The sequence below is a fragment of the Canis lupus genome, chromosome 29, assembly GCF_003254725.2.
Source record: "Canis lupus dingo isolate Sandy chromosome 29, ASM325472v2, whole genome shotgun sequence".
NCBI classification, from domain to species: Eukaryota; Metazoa; Chordata; class Mammalia; order Carnivora; family Canidae; genus Canis; species Canis lupus.
Window position 1 is genome coordinate 15,845,128 of NC_064271.1, and position 18,523 is coordinate 15,863,650.

The 18,523-nt window shown below is 39.7% G+C and overlaps 2 protein-coding genes across 7 annotated transcripts in view; one reads left to right on the top strand and one right to left on the bottom strand.

Annotated features, from left to right (window-relative positions):
- The window catches only part of PDE7A (phosphodiesterase 7A), a 317,331-nt gene that overhangs the window by 263,422 nt on the left and 35,386 nt on the right, over positions 1–18,523 (bottom strand). The window contains exons 1-2 of one of the 3 annotated variants that reach the window (XM_049103830.1): positions 4,758–4,777; positions 4,088–4,185 (exon numbers count right to left, since the gene is read on the bottom strand). The exons of 1 other annotated variant lie outside the window; for it this stretch is intronic. In XM_049103830.1, the coding sequence (XP_048959787.1) occupies positions 4,088–4,099 (12 nt within the window). In that variant the 5' untranslated portion in view covers positions 4,100–4,185; positions 4,758–4,777. Of the gene's footprint in view, positions 1–4,087; positions 4,186–4,464; positions 4,485–4,757; positions 4,778–18,523 lie in introns of those variants that run through there. One more of the 3 variants, XM_049103831.1, reaches the window with a different exon arrangement.
- Positions 4,483–18,523, top strand: part of DNAJC5B (DnaJ heat shock protein family (Hsp40) member C5 beta) — an 89,118-nt gene continuing 75,077 nt past the window's right edge. The window contains exon 1 of one of the 4 annotated variants that reach the window (XM_025477855.3): positions 4,483–4,635. The gene's annotated coding sequence lies outside the window, so the exon portion shown is untranslated. Of the gene's footprint in view, positions 4,636–13,652; positions 13,769–18,523 lie in introns of those variants that run through there. The other 3 variants (XM_025477858.3, XM_025477857.3, XM_025477856.3) reach the window with 3 other exon arrangements.

Here is an 18,523-nt window from a genome sequence, read left to right on the forward strand (position 1 = left end):
CTGCAATTTGGAATCAGACATGCACTTCATTTCTTTTCCTCACTGAGCCTGTTGTACATTGGTAGTGAAAAAAGAGATTTCTACTACAGAAAGGTGAAGTTTATTACAGGAATAAAGGGTATGAATTGTGATTCGATTAAATCAGTCACGTTTTTTGCTAGGTATCAGCATCAAAAATCCATGCATTAATAGTATTACTTTGTATTCTTTTTTTTAAATCAAAGAATAATTGATATACAATATTGAATTAGTTTCAGGTGTGCAACATAGTGATTTGGTAATTATACACATTATGAAATGGTCAGCATAATAAGTCTAGTTACCTTCTAATACCATACAAAGTTGTTACAATATTACTGGCTATATTCCCTATGCTGTACAATATATTCCTGTCTGGAAGACTGTATGTCTTAATGATCCATCCCCCTCTTGCTGCTGTCAACCATCAGCTAATTCTCTGTATCTATGAGTTTCTGTTTTGTTTTGTTTGTTCATTTGTTTTGCTTTCTGTATTTCTTACATAAGTGAAATCATATAGTATTTGTCTTTCTCTGTTTGATCTTTTATATAAGGCCAAAAGAGAAACATTGGTTACTTTGACAACCTTAAAGTAAATGCCAGGAATATCACTGACAGCATGATTTTGTGACCAAATCCAGTGACCAGAATCTCGTCATTTTCCTCAATAAAATTCAAACAACTATTGTGGGTTACAAAGGCTGTAAATTTTGTTGCCATTCTTGATCAGCTGGACCTGATATACCTCTTGATGGGAGAATTTGTGTTTGGCTTCAACCCCTACTTTTTCCAGCACAATTCCCTTTGCGTGGGAAATGCTTCCAAAATGGTTAGCCTTCAGGGCTGTGCCCAAATGGGTTTCCTTGTACTGTTTATCATGCCACTTCTGATCTTGTTGGTGGCTATAGAGCTTCCTGCAGTAAGATGACCACAAGACTTGCCCATCCTGCCAGCACCAATGGCCTAAGCAAAAGAGCTGTAGTTCATTTCTGTTTCTTTTTTCTTGTCTTGTCTCTTCCCTTATTGATGATTTTCTTTAGTGTTATGTTTGGATTTCTTTCTCTTTATTTTTTTGTGTATCTATTATAGGCTTTTGGTTGTGGTTATTTTGAGGTTCATATATAGCAATTTATATATTTAATAGTCTATTTTAAATTGGTGGCCACTTAAGTTGGAACACATGATAAAAGCACTACTTTTTTATTACTTTTCTACCATGTTTTATGTTTTTGATGTCATGTGTTACATCTTTTATTTTGTGTCTCACTATTCTAAAGTTGTTTTTACTATTTTTGTTTTTTAATCTTTATACTAGCTTTATAAGTAGTTGATATACTACCTTTACTATATGTTTGACTTTCCAGTGAGTTTTTTTTTCTTTCATATATTTTCTTGTTTCTAGTCATGGCCTGTTCTTTTCCACTTAAAGAAGTCCTTTGATTTATTTTATTTAATTAATCAATATTTTTTTAGAGAGAGAAAGCGAATGGGGGGAGGTGCAGTGGGAAGGAGAGAGAGAGAGAGAGAGAGAGAGAGAGAGAGAGAGAGAATCTTAAACAGGTTCCATCTCACACCCCTGAACTCATGACCTGAGCAAAAAGCAAGGGTAGGATGCTTAAGTAACTGAGCTGCCCAGGTACCCTATCCTTTGATATTTCTTATAATAAAGCCTATTTAGCAGTAATGAACTCCTTTAGCTTGTGCTTATTGAGAAACTTTTTATCTCCCTTTCAATTTTGAATGATAACCTTGCCCAATATTCTTGGTTGTAGGCTTTTTTTTTTTTTCCTTTTGGCACTTTGAATATATCACATCACTGCTTTCTGGCCTGCAAAGTTTCTGCGGAAAAATCATCTGTTGGTCTTATAGAAATTCCCTATACATAACTAATTGCTCTTCTCTTGATGCTTTTAAGATTCTCTATTTGTCTTTAATTTTTGATATTTTAGTTGTAATGTTATCTTGGTGTTCATCTTACTTGGGACTTTCTGTGATTCCTGGACTTGGATATCTGTTTTCTTTGCCAAGTTAGGGAAGTTTTCAGCTATTATTTCTTAAAATAAGACATCTGCCCCCTCTTTTCTCTCTGGGACCCCTAAAATATGAATGTTAGTATGCTTGGTATTGTCCTACAGATCCTTTTAACTATCTTCATTTTCTTTTCAATTTGGGTGATTTCTACTACTGTGTCTTCCAGGTTGCACATCCATTATTCTGTATCACTTCATCTGCTTTTTATTCCCTCTAGTGTATTGTTTATTTCTGTTATTGTATCTCATAGCTCCGATTGGTATTTTCTTACATTCTGTCTCTTTATTGAAGTTCTCACTGTGTTCATCCAATCTTCTCCTGAGGTCATAAAGTAAACATCTTTATGACAATTACTTTGAGCTCTATTGGGTAGATTGCTTGTCTCTGTTTTGTTCAGTTCTTTTCTTGAGGTTTTGTTTTGTTCTTTCATTTGGAACATATTCCTCACTCTCATTTTGCCTAACTCTGTTTCTATATATTAGATAATTCAGCTACATCTCCGTAAAAAGAAGTGGACTTATTAGGAGATGTCCGGTGGGGACTCAGAAGTATGGTACCCCTGGTCACTAGAACCAGGTGTTCCAGGAGTGTCCTATGTGTAGGCTTCCTGCACTCTCCAGTTGTGGCAGGGTCATGACTGCTGCAGGTATAGTGATGGGTGGGACTGGCCCAGGGTCTGACTTTGTTATATCTGTTTTTATGGTTATCTGACACGGTACTACATTTCTCCTAATGTAATGATTTTAAAAATTACCTTTACATTCTTTTATTTCTCTCTTTCTGTGTCTCTCATGAATAAATAAAATCTTTTTAAAAAATAAATTCTCTTATTTCAGTAAAGTGTAAGAGTTAATTTAAAGATATTAATTTTTAAAAAAGTAAAAAAAATAAAGATATTAAGTAGATACTAGTACAGATGGTGCTATTCCAAAGATAGCACACAAATGATTAAGGTTCTAGGAAACTTTACCTACAACATTATTTTCATGAGTTAAACATAATACATTTTACCACTCTTCAAATATTGAGCTTTTAATTTGTTTTCTATTATAAACAATGCTCCAAAGGACAGATATCTTGTAGTTAAATATTATTCATATTCATGATAATTCCCTTAGGAGAATTCACAGATGTGGAATTGTCAGGTGGAAGGGCAATGGTTATATTATTTTAAAGTTTGAAATTAGTGTTCACTAACCATTTCTCTAAGTTTTTATTGAGACATGTAGGAGGTTAGTAAAACAGTATTTATGACCCAGAGGAATAATTTCTTCTTTGTTAATCAAAAGGTTGCTTAATGCAATTGCCTTCAAGTGTGTTCCAGGACCACATGACAATTCCTCCCACCCTGAGGAAGCCCTATGGTGGGGAAAATCTTGGTTGGAAGATCTGGTTTAACTGATATTACCCTTTCCACTTAATTAGCTTTGTGATCTTGTGCAAGTCACAACCTCTCTAAGTTATAATTTTCTCACTCATAAAATCGTACTAAAAATAATACACTGTTTATCTTACTGAGCTGTGAAGATTAAATGAAATGATATATGTGAAAATGGCTTGTAAATGCTTAAACATGATGTAAAATGTTAGTTGTTGGTGTTATAAAAGTGTAATATATGTTCCCCTCTTGAGAGATTTTGCAAGTACAAGTCTCTGGCTTCATAGATACAAGTCATCTCATGGAAATGCAGATAATTTTTTAATGCCATATCTAGAAAAAGTATCTAGAAAAAGTGAAGGGTATGGAGAATTTCAGTGAAAATCTATTTCTTTATTGATTATTCCTTCCCATTCTCTCAACAAACACTAGAACCTTCTATGGCATTGCAGCCAACACTAATCCTGGGTTGAGCATTCTTCCTTATATCAAATCTCATTGAAAATATCAGTTACTTAGAAATTACATTACTTGTTAGTATAGGATTGATCTGGTGGCTCAGAGTTTCTGAGTTTGGGCCAGGACCAAAGTTAGCTGTTTCTGGTACCAACAGATTGTCAGAAAAAACTAATGATCTTCCCTGAGACTGTATTCTCTTACCATGATGCACATTATCTGAATGGTCTCTTGTTATGGTATATTCAGGTAAAAATCATCCAGTGAGCTTGTTTATCAGAGAACAGTGATGTTGACAAAATCTAGAGAGTAGAACTCAGCATGAGTACAGTGTGTTCAGAAGGCAGGGGGCTAACACTTAGGGCACCCAGGTTCTAGATTTAGCTCTGCCACTTAACTACCTGGAATCTGAATTTCCTTATCTGTTAAATACAGGAGTTAGAATAGAATCTAGTCATGGGCCTCCAAGGTCTCTGCTCACAGATTCTATGATTCTATGGATCAGTTAAGAAATAAAGGAATTAAGCTACCCAACCTCCTGTCAAGGGCAAGACAGAAAATGTTGAAGCGGAGGATCTCACCTGGGTCTTTGGGAGGAGCAAGGATTCTACTCTGTGACATCACAATATCCAGCCAATCTCAGCCTTGGCTACTGAGAAGGAGGTAACAGGAGATTTAGCTATTGATATATTAGAGGTGGGACGCTATCTGACAGAGCTAGAAGGAATCAGCCAGCCATGCCTCCAGTTCAGGTATGTAACAATTCCTAAGCTTAGAACAGAAATTTCTGGTATCTAAAAAAACCAGGAGAGGACCTCAAGATGGGTGTATCTTCAGCCTTAAGAGTAATCGTATAAGCATTGAATCTATGCACCAGATACTTTACAGTTCCAAGGTTCCAAATAAGGAGAAAAAAGGCCAAGGGAGTTCCACCAGAAAGAGAACTGAGGTGTAGCCTCCCAACAGCAAGTCTTATTTATTGTCATGAAGCCAGATGAGGACATTTCCAAGACTGTTAGCCCCACACTGTTCTCTCCTCAACCACTGCAAAAATGCAAAAGAAACAGTTACCTCAAGAAGTCAGTGTAAAATTATTTGTAAAGTAGTTTACATTTATTGCCTGGTAATGTTTATTCTTTTAATAGCTTCTCCCCAAAATAGAGAAAAATAAACTAAACAAAAAATAAGTTAACTGAAAGAAGTATTTTAATAGAAGATAGTATAAAAATAGAAACAAAAGTAATAAAAAGAGGAGAAATAAATTTATTATGGATTAGCAACCAAGATTAATTCTAAACTCTGGTTTTTGAGATTTCAGGGCTTAACAGGCAAAAGGCCATCATCCCCTATAAACAGTGAAAGAGAAGGGCCTTATGGTTGAGAAGTAGGTAAAACAGTTCAGCTGTAACTGTCTACAGCTCCTCCCCCTCTAAAGAACTCACGCCAGTGAAATCATCGCTGGGGATGCGGACATTTCTGTTTTCTTTACCTTGCCTTGGGGTTTTGGCTTCTAAAGTATTTGTTTCTTCCTGGAGTCTTGGGGCCCTGAGAGGCTCGAGTGACGGGCAAATAGCTGTTCTGTTTACCAGCAGGGAGGAGCATGGGGTGGGTGCCAGGTCCTGACTCATCTCCATTGGCCTCCCTCTGTGTCTTAGCACACTGCGACCCCAGAGCGGAGTACAGGACTGTTCAAGCAGGCACGCTGAGATTTGCCTGCGAGAGCTAAGTTTATTGCCACATTCCCTCAGTGGAAGGAGCAGTCTAGTGTTCTGACGGGTAGATTAGTTACCCACAAGGAACCCCGACAGCAATAGACAAGGGGAGAGGAGACCTAATCTCTAACCACAGGACTTAATTTTAACACTCTTTGGTCTCCAACACATTAGGAATAAATATATCTTAGCAGCAAGGCCAATCCTGTATACATTATAAAAGTTTTAATAATCCAAAGCACATCAATAAATCCAGAGGTCCAGATAAAAACAAAATGTATTTTCACATTAACTCCAGTATATATCCAATTTCTCTCTACAGAAGCCACTATAGTTTTTACAATTACATTATGATCCAACCTCATAGGTCCTTGAAAATGAAAACTTCATGCTTCCAATTTTTATAATTCACTCATAGTCAGTGACAACTAAGTTTAGGTTTAACCTAAAAAAAAAATCCAAAAAACATAGAGTGCCCTAACTTGTCTACACTTATATTTATTGACTGTAATGTTCTCTGACCATTGTGTTAGTCATATACTACAGAATTTTAGAGTGGAGGGGAACTAAGAGATCATACATTTCAATGTGTCCTCATTTCTAGAAGAAGAAACCAGCACAGAGAAGTTGTGTCTTGACTTAGGTGGTTAAGCTAGTAGTGCTAGCTTGGGGCCACAGCTTAAATCCTCTAATTTTCAGCCTAGTGGCTTCTCCAATACTCTCTGCCCCTAATTCATGATGAACAAATTTATTGGTTCATATTTGAGTTATTTTAGAATATCTTAAGAGAGGAAACCTCATTTTACCCTCTTAATATAGTTATTGGTAAATTCAAGTACTCCAGGTGACACTAATCACCACACCTCTCCTAGCCTTTACAACTCCAAATAAAATAAGCTTTGGTCAAGGTCAAGAAAAGGCACCCAAGACCCCATCCACCAAACTGAGATAACAATGAAAATAAATCCAGGGAAATCAACAGGTTACCCTGCCTTGAGGCCTGATTAGTAGTAGTTTACTGGGGGGGAAAAAGGCATGTATACCATTAACAGCCTTCTTGCTTTATTTTCTTTAAAGATTTTATTTATTTATTCACTGGAGACACAGAGAGAGAGAGAGAGCCAAAAATATAGGCAGAGGGAGAAGCAGACTCCAGGCAAGGACCCCGATGTGGGACTCAATCCTGGGACTCCGGGATCATGCCCTGAGACAAAGGCAGGCGCTCAAACACTGAGCCACCCAAGCATGCCGCCTTTTTGCTTTATAATAAATATGTAAACTTTCTGTGGCCATGTCTTTTCCAGGTTAGGTAGATCTCTTTGTTTATGTGTATGTGTGTGCATACTCTGTGATACACATATGTTCACTCCATAAATGTATATATGAGTGGACACTTCATCTGGCAAGTGTGGCTATTATACCATCTGTGGTAACTAACCTATCCTTTGTGAGCCTTTCCTAACTTATCCCATGAATTAATATTTATTTGGAATTAGCTTGATAACTTAGGAGTTTCTTTAGACTTGTTTGTTTTATGTAGAGCTATATATGTCTTGCATCTCTAATTAATCTGTAAATTTGAGCCCAAGCACTCCCTGGATACAGACACTCAGAGCTTTTTCCAATTCAATTCATAGCAAATATATTGATATCTGTCTAAAATCCCCAAATCTGAAAGAAAGGGTTTAAACAGGGATGTGGTAATATCTTTCAGCTTCCATATTAATTTCAAAGGTTATATAATATATTGAGCAATTTTGTGCATATGACAGCATAAAACTACAGGAGAAAGTTGATTATGAACAATGGAAGGATAAAAAGAGCTTTAGTTTCAGATTCTTCATTGTGGGTTTTGAATTCTCAAATCTCTCCCAGTAAACCAAAACACAGGTATGCCAAGTGAACTTTTGAAATATTTTCCATCAAATTACCCAAGAAGAAGCATCCTGATAAGTCTTATTTAACAGCCTTGGGAGAAAAAAATAAAAGTAAAGAAAGCTACCTTGCTAGAGATCAAGATATTTGATTCTTTTTCTTGTTGCCACCACCTGGGGTGCCTTGGCATCTAGCCACACCTGAATCTCTGACACATACAGGGCTTTCCTTTATCCCAGCCCACCCTCCATGCTCATTCTCCTAAGAACTGCGCAATGAGACCTTTGTAACCTGAGGCCTGTGAAGTCTGGAAAGGAATGTGACACAGAGCCAACAGACGTTGCTGCCACCATGGCCTAGAAGGAGTTTTCCTGCTATTCACCTGGTGCTTAGGGGAATCTCAGAAGGGGAAAGGTATGCTCTAAAAGGAGCAGGAATGGAGCCGTTGGCAAGACTGTGAAGTAATCACTCCTGTGTCTTTTCCCTCTTATCTTTGCTAACCTCCAGAGTCATGCTTCCTGCTGTTCCCAAGAGTAGTCTCAGATCCATTTTTGAACCACTTCCTTTCCTGCACTCCCTGTTGAAAGCTCTGAGTTGTAGGTCTCATTCTTCCAGTGATCCTAATGGGGGTTTCCATATTAAATAGTGATGTTGATGGTAGACTGGCAGGCACTGCTGGCAGGACAGCTAGGAGATCTTTGTGATTAGAGGCCTATTGGTACTTGTCAGCTAGCAGCAAAATCTCTTCTCCCCACCACCCCCACATACATCTTCCTCCATCATGACAAGTGCACAATCTCCCCAGTAGCAATACTTGGGCTTGTCCCATCTTCATTCCTCTAAGGAATTATATTTAACGTTGCTCCAACACCACGATGGCCATCACGATGGCCACACCTATAACTAAAAGGAAGAACTAAAAGGAGGTGAAAGACTTAACCCTAAGTCTTGCACTGTTTAGTGCAACTGAATATAATTAACTGTGAAGGACAAGTTCTGTATTTTATCAATATTGCATATAAGCCAAAGGTGGTCCCTGAAAAACAGACTTTTTAGTCAGTTGAGAAGACAACTTACTTGATAATTAGAATACCAATATTCCTCTCCTCTTTTTAAACATATTTAGAACGCAAAGTGATTATTATTAAGAGAGGGGGATATCATTCCTTTTATGTCAGAATAGTTTCCTTTCTATGTTAAGAACTGATACTATCTCACACCTCTAACCAACATATTATCTCTTGCTGTACTCTGTCCTTCCAGGTGGTTACTGCCCTTTCTCCTTTCTCTCCCACATGAATTCAGTGTCAGTTTCAATCTACTTTGTGTTTTTTGAAAGCTTAATATATACGAGGCTCTGTGACAATAAAAAAACTAAATGTTGGGCATAAATTGAGTTCTTTAAGAATTAAGACTTTAGTTAGGGAGACAAGATATACTACACCTCTGAAGAGTTCAAAAGCAAAAAGGGAACTGAATAACTATGTGAAAAATGTTGTATTGTAGACTTCAAAGTGTCTCAGGGGCTGAGTGCAGAGTTGAGGTGAAGTTGTCCCAAGAGTTCAAGCTGCTTATCATGGCAAAATTGGAATTTAAATAGAAATAGAGTAGTGATTGACACAAAGTTGGAGAGAAAAACAATTTTCTACTGCAAATTTCAACCCTGGCACAACATGTCTTCTCCCACTCACAGACCTTATCTCCACCTTCCCTGTGCTTTTACAACTCCGTCTCTGCATGCAAGGCAAACAATTCACTGACTTTGTTGGGATATGGAAAACAGGAGTTGTGGAAACATGCCACACCAGAAAAGATGAAATCAACGCTAATAGGTGGTTTTTGTGATGGGCCCGCATGCTATACCTTGAGTTGTGTCTGATCTTAATCATGGACATAGGCTTCCTGACCTTACACCCAAAAGTCGACATGTTCCGAACTTAATTCATTATCTTCCTCCAAATCTGCTCTCTGTTAGTGATTCCCATCTCTGCCAATGACCTCACCATATTCCCAGTTATTCTGGCTAGCTCTGTGAGTCCTCTCTAATTCCTGGGTCTCTCCTCCCCTTCACTTGGTCATCAAGCCCAGGAGGTTATCTCCACATCTCTTTCAAATCCATTGCTTCTTGCCAGTTCTGCCTACTGCTGCCCTCGGGCAGGCTCTCATCCTCTTTGCCTAAGATCACCCTTCTCCCTAACTTCATTCCTCTGAACTCTGTTCACATCTTTCTGAAATAAATACTGGAGGTTGTCACTTGCCAGTTTAAAAACCATTCAAGTTTTCTCATTGTTTAAAAAATGAAGATCAAACTCTATTTTGGCTTTCAAGGTCTTTTACCTCTAGCCACTACCCCTCTGCCACCCATTCACTCAGTCCTCTCCACTTTATTCACCAGAAGGACCCCTCTTCTTTCCATTCTCCAGCCTGTGCAGCCCCTTCTTAGATCATGGTCTTACACAGTTCTCTTCTTTTCTTTTTTTTTGGGGGGGGGGTGTATTTGAGACAGGGACAATGGAAGAGGGAGCGAGAGTCTTAAGCAGACTCTACACTGAACAGAGTCTGATGCAGGGCTTGACCTTACAACCTTGAGTTCACAATCTAAGCCAAAACCAAGAGTTAGATGCTTAGCAAACTGCACCACCCATGCTCTGTTCAGCATCCTTCTGATAGCTGAACTCCTCAGGATTCCTTCTCAAATGGGTGACTTTTTCTTCTTCAATTATTTATAATTTTCTTATGACAATCTTATTTTTATAACCCTTTATGGTGAAAAAGTTAGCCAGGTAGGGTTGGAAGACCAGAGAGAAGAGAGAAGAGTTTCTTAAGATAGGAAATAGGATGTGAAAAGACTCAGAGGAAAGAGAGAATGTTGTATTCAAGGAACTGAACAGTATATGGTAGGTAGTAGCAGTGAGCAGAGAGCAAGGTGTAGTGGTGGTTGTAGTTAGTGAGCAAAGAGCAAAGAATTAGGGAGAGATGGCACTGGAGAAAGACGTAGAGGCTGGCCCTACTAAGAAGTTGGGATTTTAGCTTAAAATCAGTAGGAAGTTTTTTTTTTTTTTTTTCAAATAAAGCTTGTTTATTTATTTTTTAGTAATCTCTACATCCAACAAGGGGCTTGAACTCACAACCCCAATATTAACAGTTGCATGCTCTTCTGACTGAGTCAGCCAGGTGCTCACAGTGGACAGCTTTAAAGGGCTATAAGCAGGGGAGCTTTAGGATACTATTTGCATTTTATAAAGAATATGGTATATGGAGAACAGATAGGAGTGGAGAAAAACCGGAGAAAAGACTGTCAGGAGGCTGGCAGGGTAGACCAAGAAGATAATGAGCTTGGTTTAGGGTAGTGACAGTGGGAAAGAGAGGAAAGGAATGGACTTCTGGAAGGCCCAGGAATGATACTAGTAGTATTAGGTACAGTATCATTTCCCACTAACACTCCACTAAGTAGATCAGACTTTATCTTGTAGGAAACAGGAGGCCACATTTTTTAAAGAGAACACTGGAGATGGTATAGAAGATGGTTAGAAGGGTTACTACTGATTGTAGTAGGACAGGAAGGCAATGCTGTTAAGGTCGGGGGTTAAATATTGATAGTGCACAGCTGCTCAAAGCAAGTGGGCCCCTCTCAGCACTGATGATCCTGCTCCAAGCACAGTTTAATGAAAATAGTTTTAATCGAACAGTTTTATGTGCATGTAGTAAAAATTTAAACACTATAAAACTTTTGCTATGAAAAACAATCCTTCCTCTTATCGTAGTCCCCAGTCCTTTCCCTCAATGGAACTTCAAACAAATTTCACATACTCACCAGAAATGCTCTATGCATATATAAACATGTCTAAGTATGTATTATGCACATGCTCTCTATGTATGTATATATACACTTTTTCAAATGAGATTATTATACATATACTTTTATGTTTTGCTCTTTTATTTTAAAACTGTGAAACTGTATTTTTAACCTGTTAAAGTTCCCAGATCACCTAGATATTCAATAAACCTTGGTGAATAGACATCTGTACCTATAAATATCATTCCTGATAGTCTCCATACTATTTTTTACTAAGAATTATTGGGCATCTTATACTCTATTACTTTTCACAGTATAAATTTTAATTTGATCCTTTCCTTCATGTCAACTTAGATTTTAGTTGATAGTCTTAATTAGAAGACAAGTTTCCTACGTGCCAGGTCACTGATGATCCTCAAAGGCTTAATGGTATTCCTTTCAGAGTGTTTACTATCTGGTAGTCAAGGTCATCACCAGAAAACCAAATTGTGTCCTTTGACACCATACTGAGCTACCTCTCTGCTTCCAACACTTTTCTTTCTCAAAGTCATGGTCTGTACCAGAAAAGATAAAATATCCCAGGAGCTTTGTGTATATTATAATATATAATAGATATATCTTGATACATAAATACAAATATGTTATAATAAGTGCTTGTTTTAGAAGATCAAATACATCTTCTGAATCACACACAAATAGCAAGGCCATTAATTGGCATTTCCCCCCATCTCTTAAACAACATAATTTCAGTTAGTTTTACATATGGACAACATTTCTTGTCAAGAAATAGCAATCATAAAAACAACTTTTTTGTATTTAGCACCTACTGTATTATGGTTCTCCAGAGAAATAGAATAAATAGAATAGATACCTAGTCATATTTATAGCTATATCCATATCTATATCAATGATTTATTATAAGGAATTGGCTTACACAATCATAGAGGCTGACAAGTCCCAAGATCTTCAGTTGGCATGCTAGAGACCCAGGAAAGCCAGTGATATAGTTCTAGTCCAAATGCCAGCAGGATAGAGACCCAGGAAATGCCAATTTTCAATTACAATCTGAAGGCAGGAAAAAACCAATGTCTCAGCCCAAGGCAGTCTGGCAGGAGGAAATTTCCTCTTACTGGCAGGAGGGTCAGCTGTTTTGTTTTATTCAAGCTTTTCAACTGATTGAGGGGGCCCATCCACTTAGGGAGAGTAATCTGCTTTACTCAGTCTACAGATTCAAATGTTAATCTAATTCAAAAACACCCTTACAGGTGTACCCAGAATAATGTTTGACCAGATACTAGGCATTCCATGCCCCAATCTAGTTGACACATAAAATCAGTCATCACATCTATTATGTCATAGTAGGTTTAGTAATTATCTCATTTAATTGCCACAAAGACCCATGTGGAAAGTAGTGCTATTTCCATTTGCTCAAAAGACATTTATTAAACAAATGTGTTCACATTTTAGAGATAAGGAAAGTGAGGTTCAGAGAATTGAAGTAAGTTGTCTAAGGTGGCAGAGCCAGGATTCTAACCTAGGTCTAAATGACTTTATCTGATACTTTTAGCCTGTGTGGTAGCTGCCTCCCAGCACCGCTGCTATATTCCCCACAGGTCCTGAGGTGCCAACCTTATGGTGAGACATGTCTGAAAGCATTAGCTATGGGCTCAAGCTCAGAAACAGGAGTGGAAGAGGGCTCATTTTTTTCACATGTCTGAATATATCAAATTTGAGTGCAACTTGGAACTACTAGGAGGTTTCTACTTTCCTTTGCCTTTGAGGTAATCCCCAGAACATTAATAGCTGCTACCCTTTATTGAAAGTTACATGCTTGTGCTTTGTGTGGACAATTTCATTTAATGTTTGCAATGATCCTGTAAGAGTTCTTCCCACCACTCCACTCTCCCATGAAGGGTGGGGGGGACAATGACATGGTTGCTATGGACTGCCAAGGGTAGGGACTGTGAGATATCCCTCACAGTCTTCAGAGCCACCAAGAGTGCCCTACATTGCCTTCAAGTTCCCTAAGGGCCAGCAAAATCCTGTAAAGCTCCCCCAAATCTGTCCATAAAAATAGCTTACAAAGTGCATGAATCAATAATTCTATAGGTATGTGCTGTCTGCTGATTCACCCATGGAACAGGCCTGGGCTTTCCCTTCATTTGGTTTACTCCTCATGGCCTGACATGTTGCTGCTCCTCACTCTTCATCTCCTCTAGCACTTTTAGGAAACATTGTCCAGTGACATACTTACTATAAGTGCCTAAATTAATCTTATTTAAAGGAGACTCCTCTGTCCTCTCTTCCTATAGAACTCTCTGGGTTGCTCCCCAGAAGTTCTCTTTGTTGTGACAGCATAAGCAGTCTTTATGGTGTTGCTGAATTAGCTGCAGCCACAGCTAACCACTTGTCTGAGAAAGAATCAAGATCAGGAAGGCATGTGTCTTACCCAATGTCCACCATTAGAAGCCAAGTCATCCATCTCCTAGTTCAGTGTTTCTGGTATACCTCATATGTATCAATTCTAATGAGAGTGGGGTTCAGTCTAATATGGTGGAAGCAGCATATCTCTAAGGCAAAGGCAACATGTGAGGGGTGGACATGCAGGCTGTACCAGGCTGTGGCAAGGGAGGGTCAGCACTTCTTTTGCATGTCTGCCTCTATATACAATGATGTACAATGATATAGGTGCAGCATGAACAAAGCAAGGTATTGGTAGAACTGGGACAGGGTGGTCCTTTTTTATCAACAAAGCAAATTCCATTTGGTTTTCATGCTTCACTGGAAGGCCCAGGAAAGAGCTGAGATTCTTATCTGTCTGTAATTGTTGCAAGTGACTCACTATGGCCCCCATACCAATGGAAGGGCTTTGGCCACTTCATGTGTTTACAGAAAATCAGCTTGTAAGCCTGCATGGATCCACCCATGATCCACTTTTGGAGGCCAACAGGCAAGCATTTGGGCTCCATGGGATGACATTTCTAGATCAAAGCCCTGGTCTGGCTCCTTCCATCTCATCACTGGTGTTTCCAGAGCTTGTGAACCATATGACAGGAGCTGAGAGTAAATGGGCTTATTTCAGCCAAGGCTCTGAGAACTCTATATCAGAAAAACACTAACACAAAGAAACAATCATTGGTGGTAACAATTTGCAAAGGAATGAAAAATAAAACTGTGTTCAAGATAATCCTAGCTTTTATTTTTAAATAAATAGTAAATGAGCTTCAGGTGCTTTATAGCAATAAAGCAACCGTTGAGAAGGCAGCACATTCTAGAGGTGGATAAAGACTTTGGAGGGGGAACCCTGGGTGGCGCAGCAGTTTGGCGCCTGCCTTTGGCCCAGGGTGCGATCCTGGAGACCCGGGATCGAGTCCCACGTCGGGCTCCCGGTGCATGGAGCCTGCTTCTCCCTCTGCCTGTGTCTCTGCCTCTCTCTCTCTCTCTCTGTCTCTCTGTTACTATCATAAATAAATTAAAAAAAAAAAAGACTTTGGAAGGTACCCAGGGATATAAGTACTTATCCTGGACTCATCGGTGCCCTTGGACAAATCATCTACTTTACTGTTTGACCTGGGATTCTCAGAATTGGGAGACCTGTTGTTTCCACTCAGATTCTGTTAATAACTAATCTGATGTTAATATGAATGTTCCCTGAGCCTCAGTTTCCTGACTTGTAAAATGGGAATAATAATATCCTGCCTACCTCTCTCAGTTGTTGTGTAGGTTAAACGAGTCTATGTGAAAATACTGTGTTAACAATAGAGTGCTCTCTGTGGTTTTTTGCTGTGATGCAGACATATTGTCTTTTGTTGAAATTAAAGCAGGAGATTGGAGAAGAGTGGTGGGGCATAGTAAAAAAAGTAGGGCCCTCTTGGACACAGAAAAGCATGTGGTACATGTTTGCAGCCCCACAGAAAAGCATGTGGGACATGTTTGCAGGGTTTGGAGACCATGGGTCTGTGGTGGCAACATTTCCCTCACCAGTGAATGTACAATTGAATATTGGCTATAGTGTAGAAGGAATTAAGGGTATTGGCAAGGGAATAGTTACAATGGTGATGCTAGAGTATACGTTGAACAGGGAAAGGGTCGAGGAAAGGGACATGGCTGATAGATTGGGAAGTTGCTGGTGTTAGTAAGATGTAAATGTTGTGTGCACAGAGGAATTAGCTGAAGTGGTGGGAAATGACAGGCTTGGAATGTGAGGTTAGAGTTCACGTTTTGAGAGCTGGAGGACATCCAGGTATCCTAGTAGGGCAAGGAACCATGAAGGAAAGGGTGCTGGCTGGAAAAACCACATGGAAGCTGAAGAGTCCCTGGTCAGATGACAGTACTTGGGGTGGAGAGACAGCTGAGTGCAGAGACCTATGGATGGTAGACACACCAAAGGTAGGGGGCAGAGTGTGTAGAAGGGCTGGACGGAGAATGCTTAAGCTACACAAAACAAAACAAAATGACCCAGAGGTAGGCTCAATTTAAAATTTGATATGAGTTATATATAAACCAATCATTTTATATTTTGATAATCAAAAGTTGTAGGGGCATCTTGGCCTCAATATGCAAGTATTTAAAAGAAATTATAACAGATGACTCCTTTTAATCATTGACATTTTTTAATGTAATAGGCCCATTGGCAAGCTGGAACCAGTTAGTACCAGTGGATCCGAGATACATATTGTTAAATTCTCTGGAATTTTGCAAGCTAGGTGTTATGTTGGTAGCTTGCAATAGGCCTGGGAGGGAATAGTTACACCATGAAAATCTGCAAGCATTATGAACTAGGGCTTTTTCTCCCCTGAAAACTGGTTGTTAAACATTCCCCAGGACACCACTGAAGAGGCATAAATACAAACTCCAAATCTGCTCAACTTTATAGTCCAGTTATTGTGGGTTTAATTGTATCACTAGCAGAGATACGTCTAAATCTCTGGTAACTGTGATTGTGATCTTATTTGGAAGTAGAGATTAAGATGCAAGTTAAAAAAAAAAAAGATGCAAGATGAGATCTACTAGAGTAGGATGGGCCCTTAATCCAATTTGACTATAAGAAGAGGAGACACAGACACACAGAGAGAACACCATGTTAAGACACAGACACAAGGGAGAATGCCATGGCTATGGAAGCAGAGATTGGGGTACCTCAAGGATTGCCTGCAACTCCAGTAGCTAAGAAGTTGTGACACAGATTTTTCTTCAGAGGTGCCAAAAGGAACCAAGCTTGCTGACACCTTGATTTCAGACTTCTAGCCTCTGGAACTGTGAAAGAATACACTTCTGTTGTTCTAAGTCATCCAGTTTATGCTACCTTGTTATAGCAGTGCTAGGAAATTGATATGCTTGTTATGCTATCAAATTTGGGCACAAAGCAAGTGCAAGTCTTCCAACGTGAACCACAAAGGGGAGGTCCCTGGTCTCCAGGGTCTGAGCTCTGGCTCCCAGGAGGATCTTCCTCTCCCACCTCCTCCAGCATGTATTTTCTTACCGTCACCTGGTTCTTCTTGTTACCTGTCTTGTGTTATGGATTATGCTTCTAGGTGTAGATATTGCCTCCTCCTTTGGTAATCAGACATTGTAAACTCATGCTTTGTGGATCAAAGTAGCTAAATGTGATGCTGAGAGAAACTTTTCTGGCTGGAATACGCATCTGCCTTTAAACAAAAATACCCCACCCTGCTGGCCAAGGAGAACTTGACTAAGATCTGCTATCTGGGGACTTCTGCAATTTGCCCAAGGGAGAGGGAATGTCTCTTGGACTTTGCCTTCCCCCAGTAGAAGCTGACAGGCCTTTATTCACTGTGAATTTGCTGCCTGGATCTCTTAAATCTTCTGTCCTGGCCCAGCCAATGAGTAGATGGGTCTGAGATCTCAGTAGTTCAACAACTGTCCCAATATTTCTACCTTCAGACAGAAGCAATTTGACACTATCGCAAAACTTGAGTTTCAGAAGAATGCAATAAAGGGCGGTGCCCCCTAATGGCTTGCCCCACCCTGATGCTTCCATGAGTGTTTTTCTCATAATTCTTGGAATCTCGGGTGGCTGAGGGAGAGGGTGTCAGGGCTACTGAAAATCAAGAGTGACTTGGGGTGAGGAAGATTTCAAAGTTGTTTACAGTCCATTTCTTTTTGAACACCAGAGGGCGATACATCTACATGAAATAGCTTGTCTGCCTTGCTTCAGCCAGTCTGCCTGGGAACCAATGAAATTTATTATTATTTTTTTTAATATGAGAACAAATACTGAATTGAATATTTATTCATTTGACTATTTTGCTTAGACCTCTGATAAAGTCACAGAGAAGGCTTTTGAGCCACTTAGTGGATATCCAAGCCCTGGACCTGGAGCAGGGAGATTCTCAAAAGGGTGCTGGGCAGGGTTGCTGCTTCCCTTGTGGGCAAGCACTTGTCACTCACACTCTCACTCCATCCAGAGATTATCTAGTTCTGGTCAGCTTTGTGTGAGGGTTTAGACTGTGTCCTAGGTAAGGGCTACCTTGTATAGAGACCCAGCTTGTCACTTCCAGGGCTAGTCATTTTAAACTGGTCCCATAGGGTCAGCCCCGGTGGCGCAGCGACGTGATCCTGGAGACCCTGGATCGAGTCCCACATCAGGCTCTCTATATGATGCCTGCTTCTCCCTCTGCCTGTGTCTCTGCCTCTCTCTCTCTCTCTCTCTCTGTCTCTATGAATAAATAAATAAAATCTTTAAATAAACAAACAAACAAACTGGTTCCATGGGATTGCTCTACTTAATATCTGGAGGTAAGGTCTGGCTCTGAGAGAATGGAGAAGAGAAAGAGATGCTGTGAGGAGGATTGAGGTAATACAGGGATCCTAATAGTTATTACCCAGATAGTAGTAGGGCCCTGGTGATAGTAGCCACTGACCAGTCTGTGTGTCTATGGTCTTGGACCAGCTCCTACCAATGCCCACTGATAGTGAGAATATCTGGCAGAATGTTCATGGTTTCTGGAGCAACACAGAAAACTATACAGTGCACTGATGAGTCTGGAAAGCAGTTGGGGAACCTAGGAGGTTTGCTATGGAAGTGGTGGTAAGATCCCAGGGAAAGGGTGACTGGGGCAACATCTAGATGAGGGCTTGGCTTTGGAGCTCTGAGGCCTAAAAGGAGAGCCCAATTTGGACAGGTACCCACCTAGGAGCAGGAGGAAGGAGACACCACCAGCATCAGTGCTCATCTAACCGTACACATCTGGAACCATGAATATGTGTGTGCAGTTGTAGAAAAATCAGCACCCA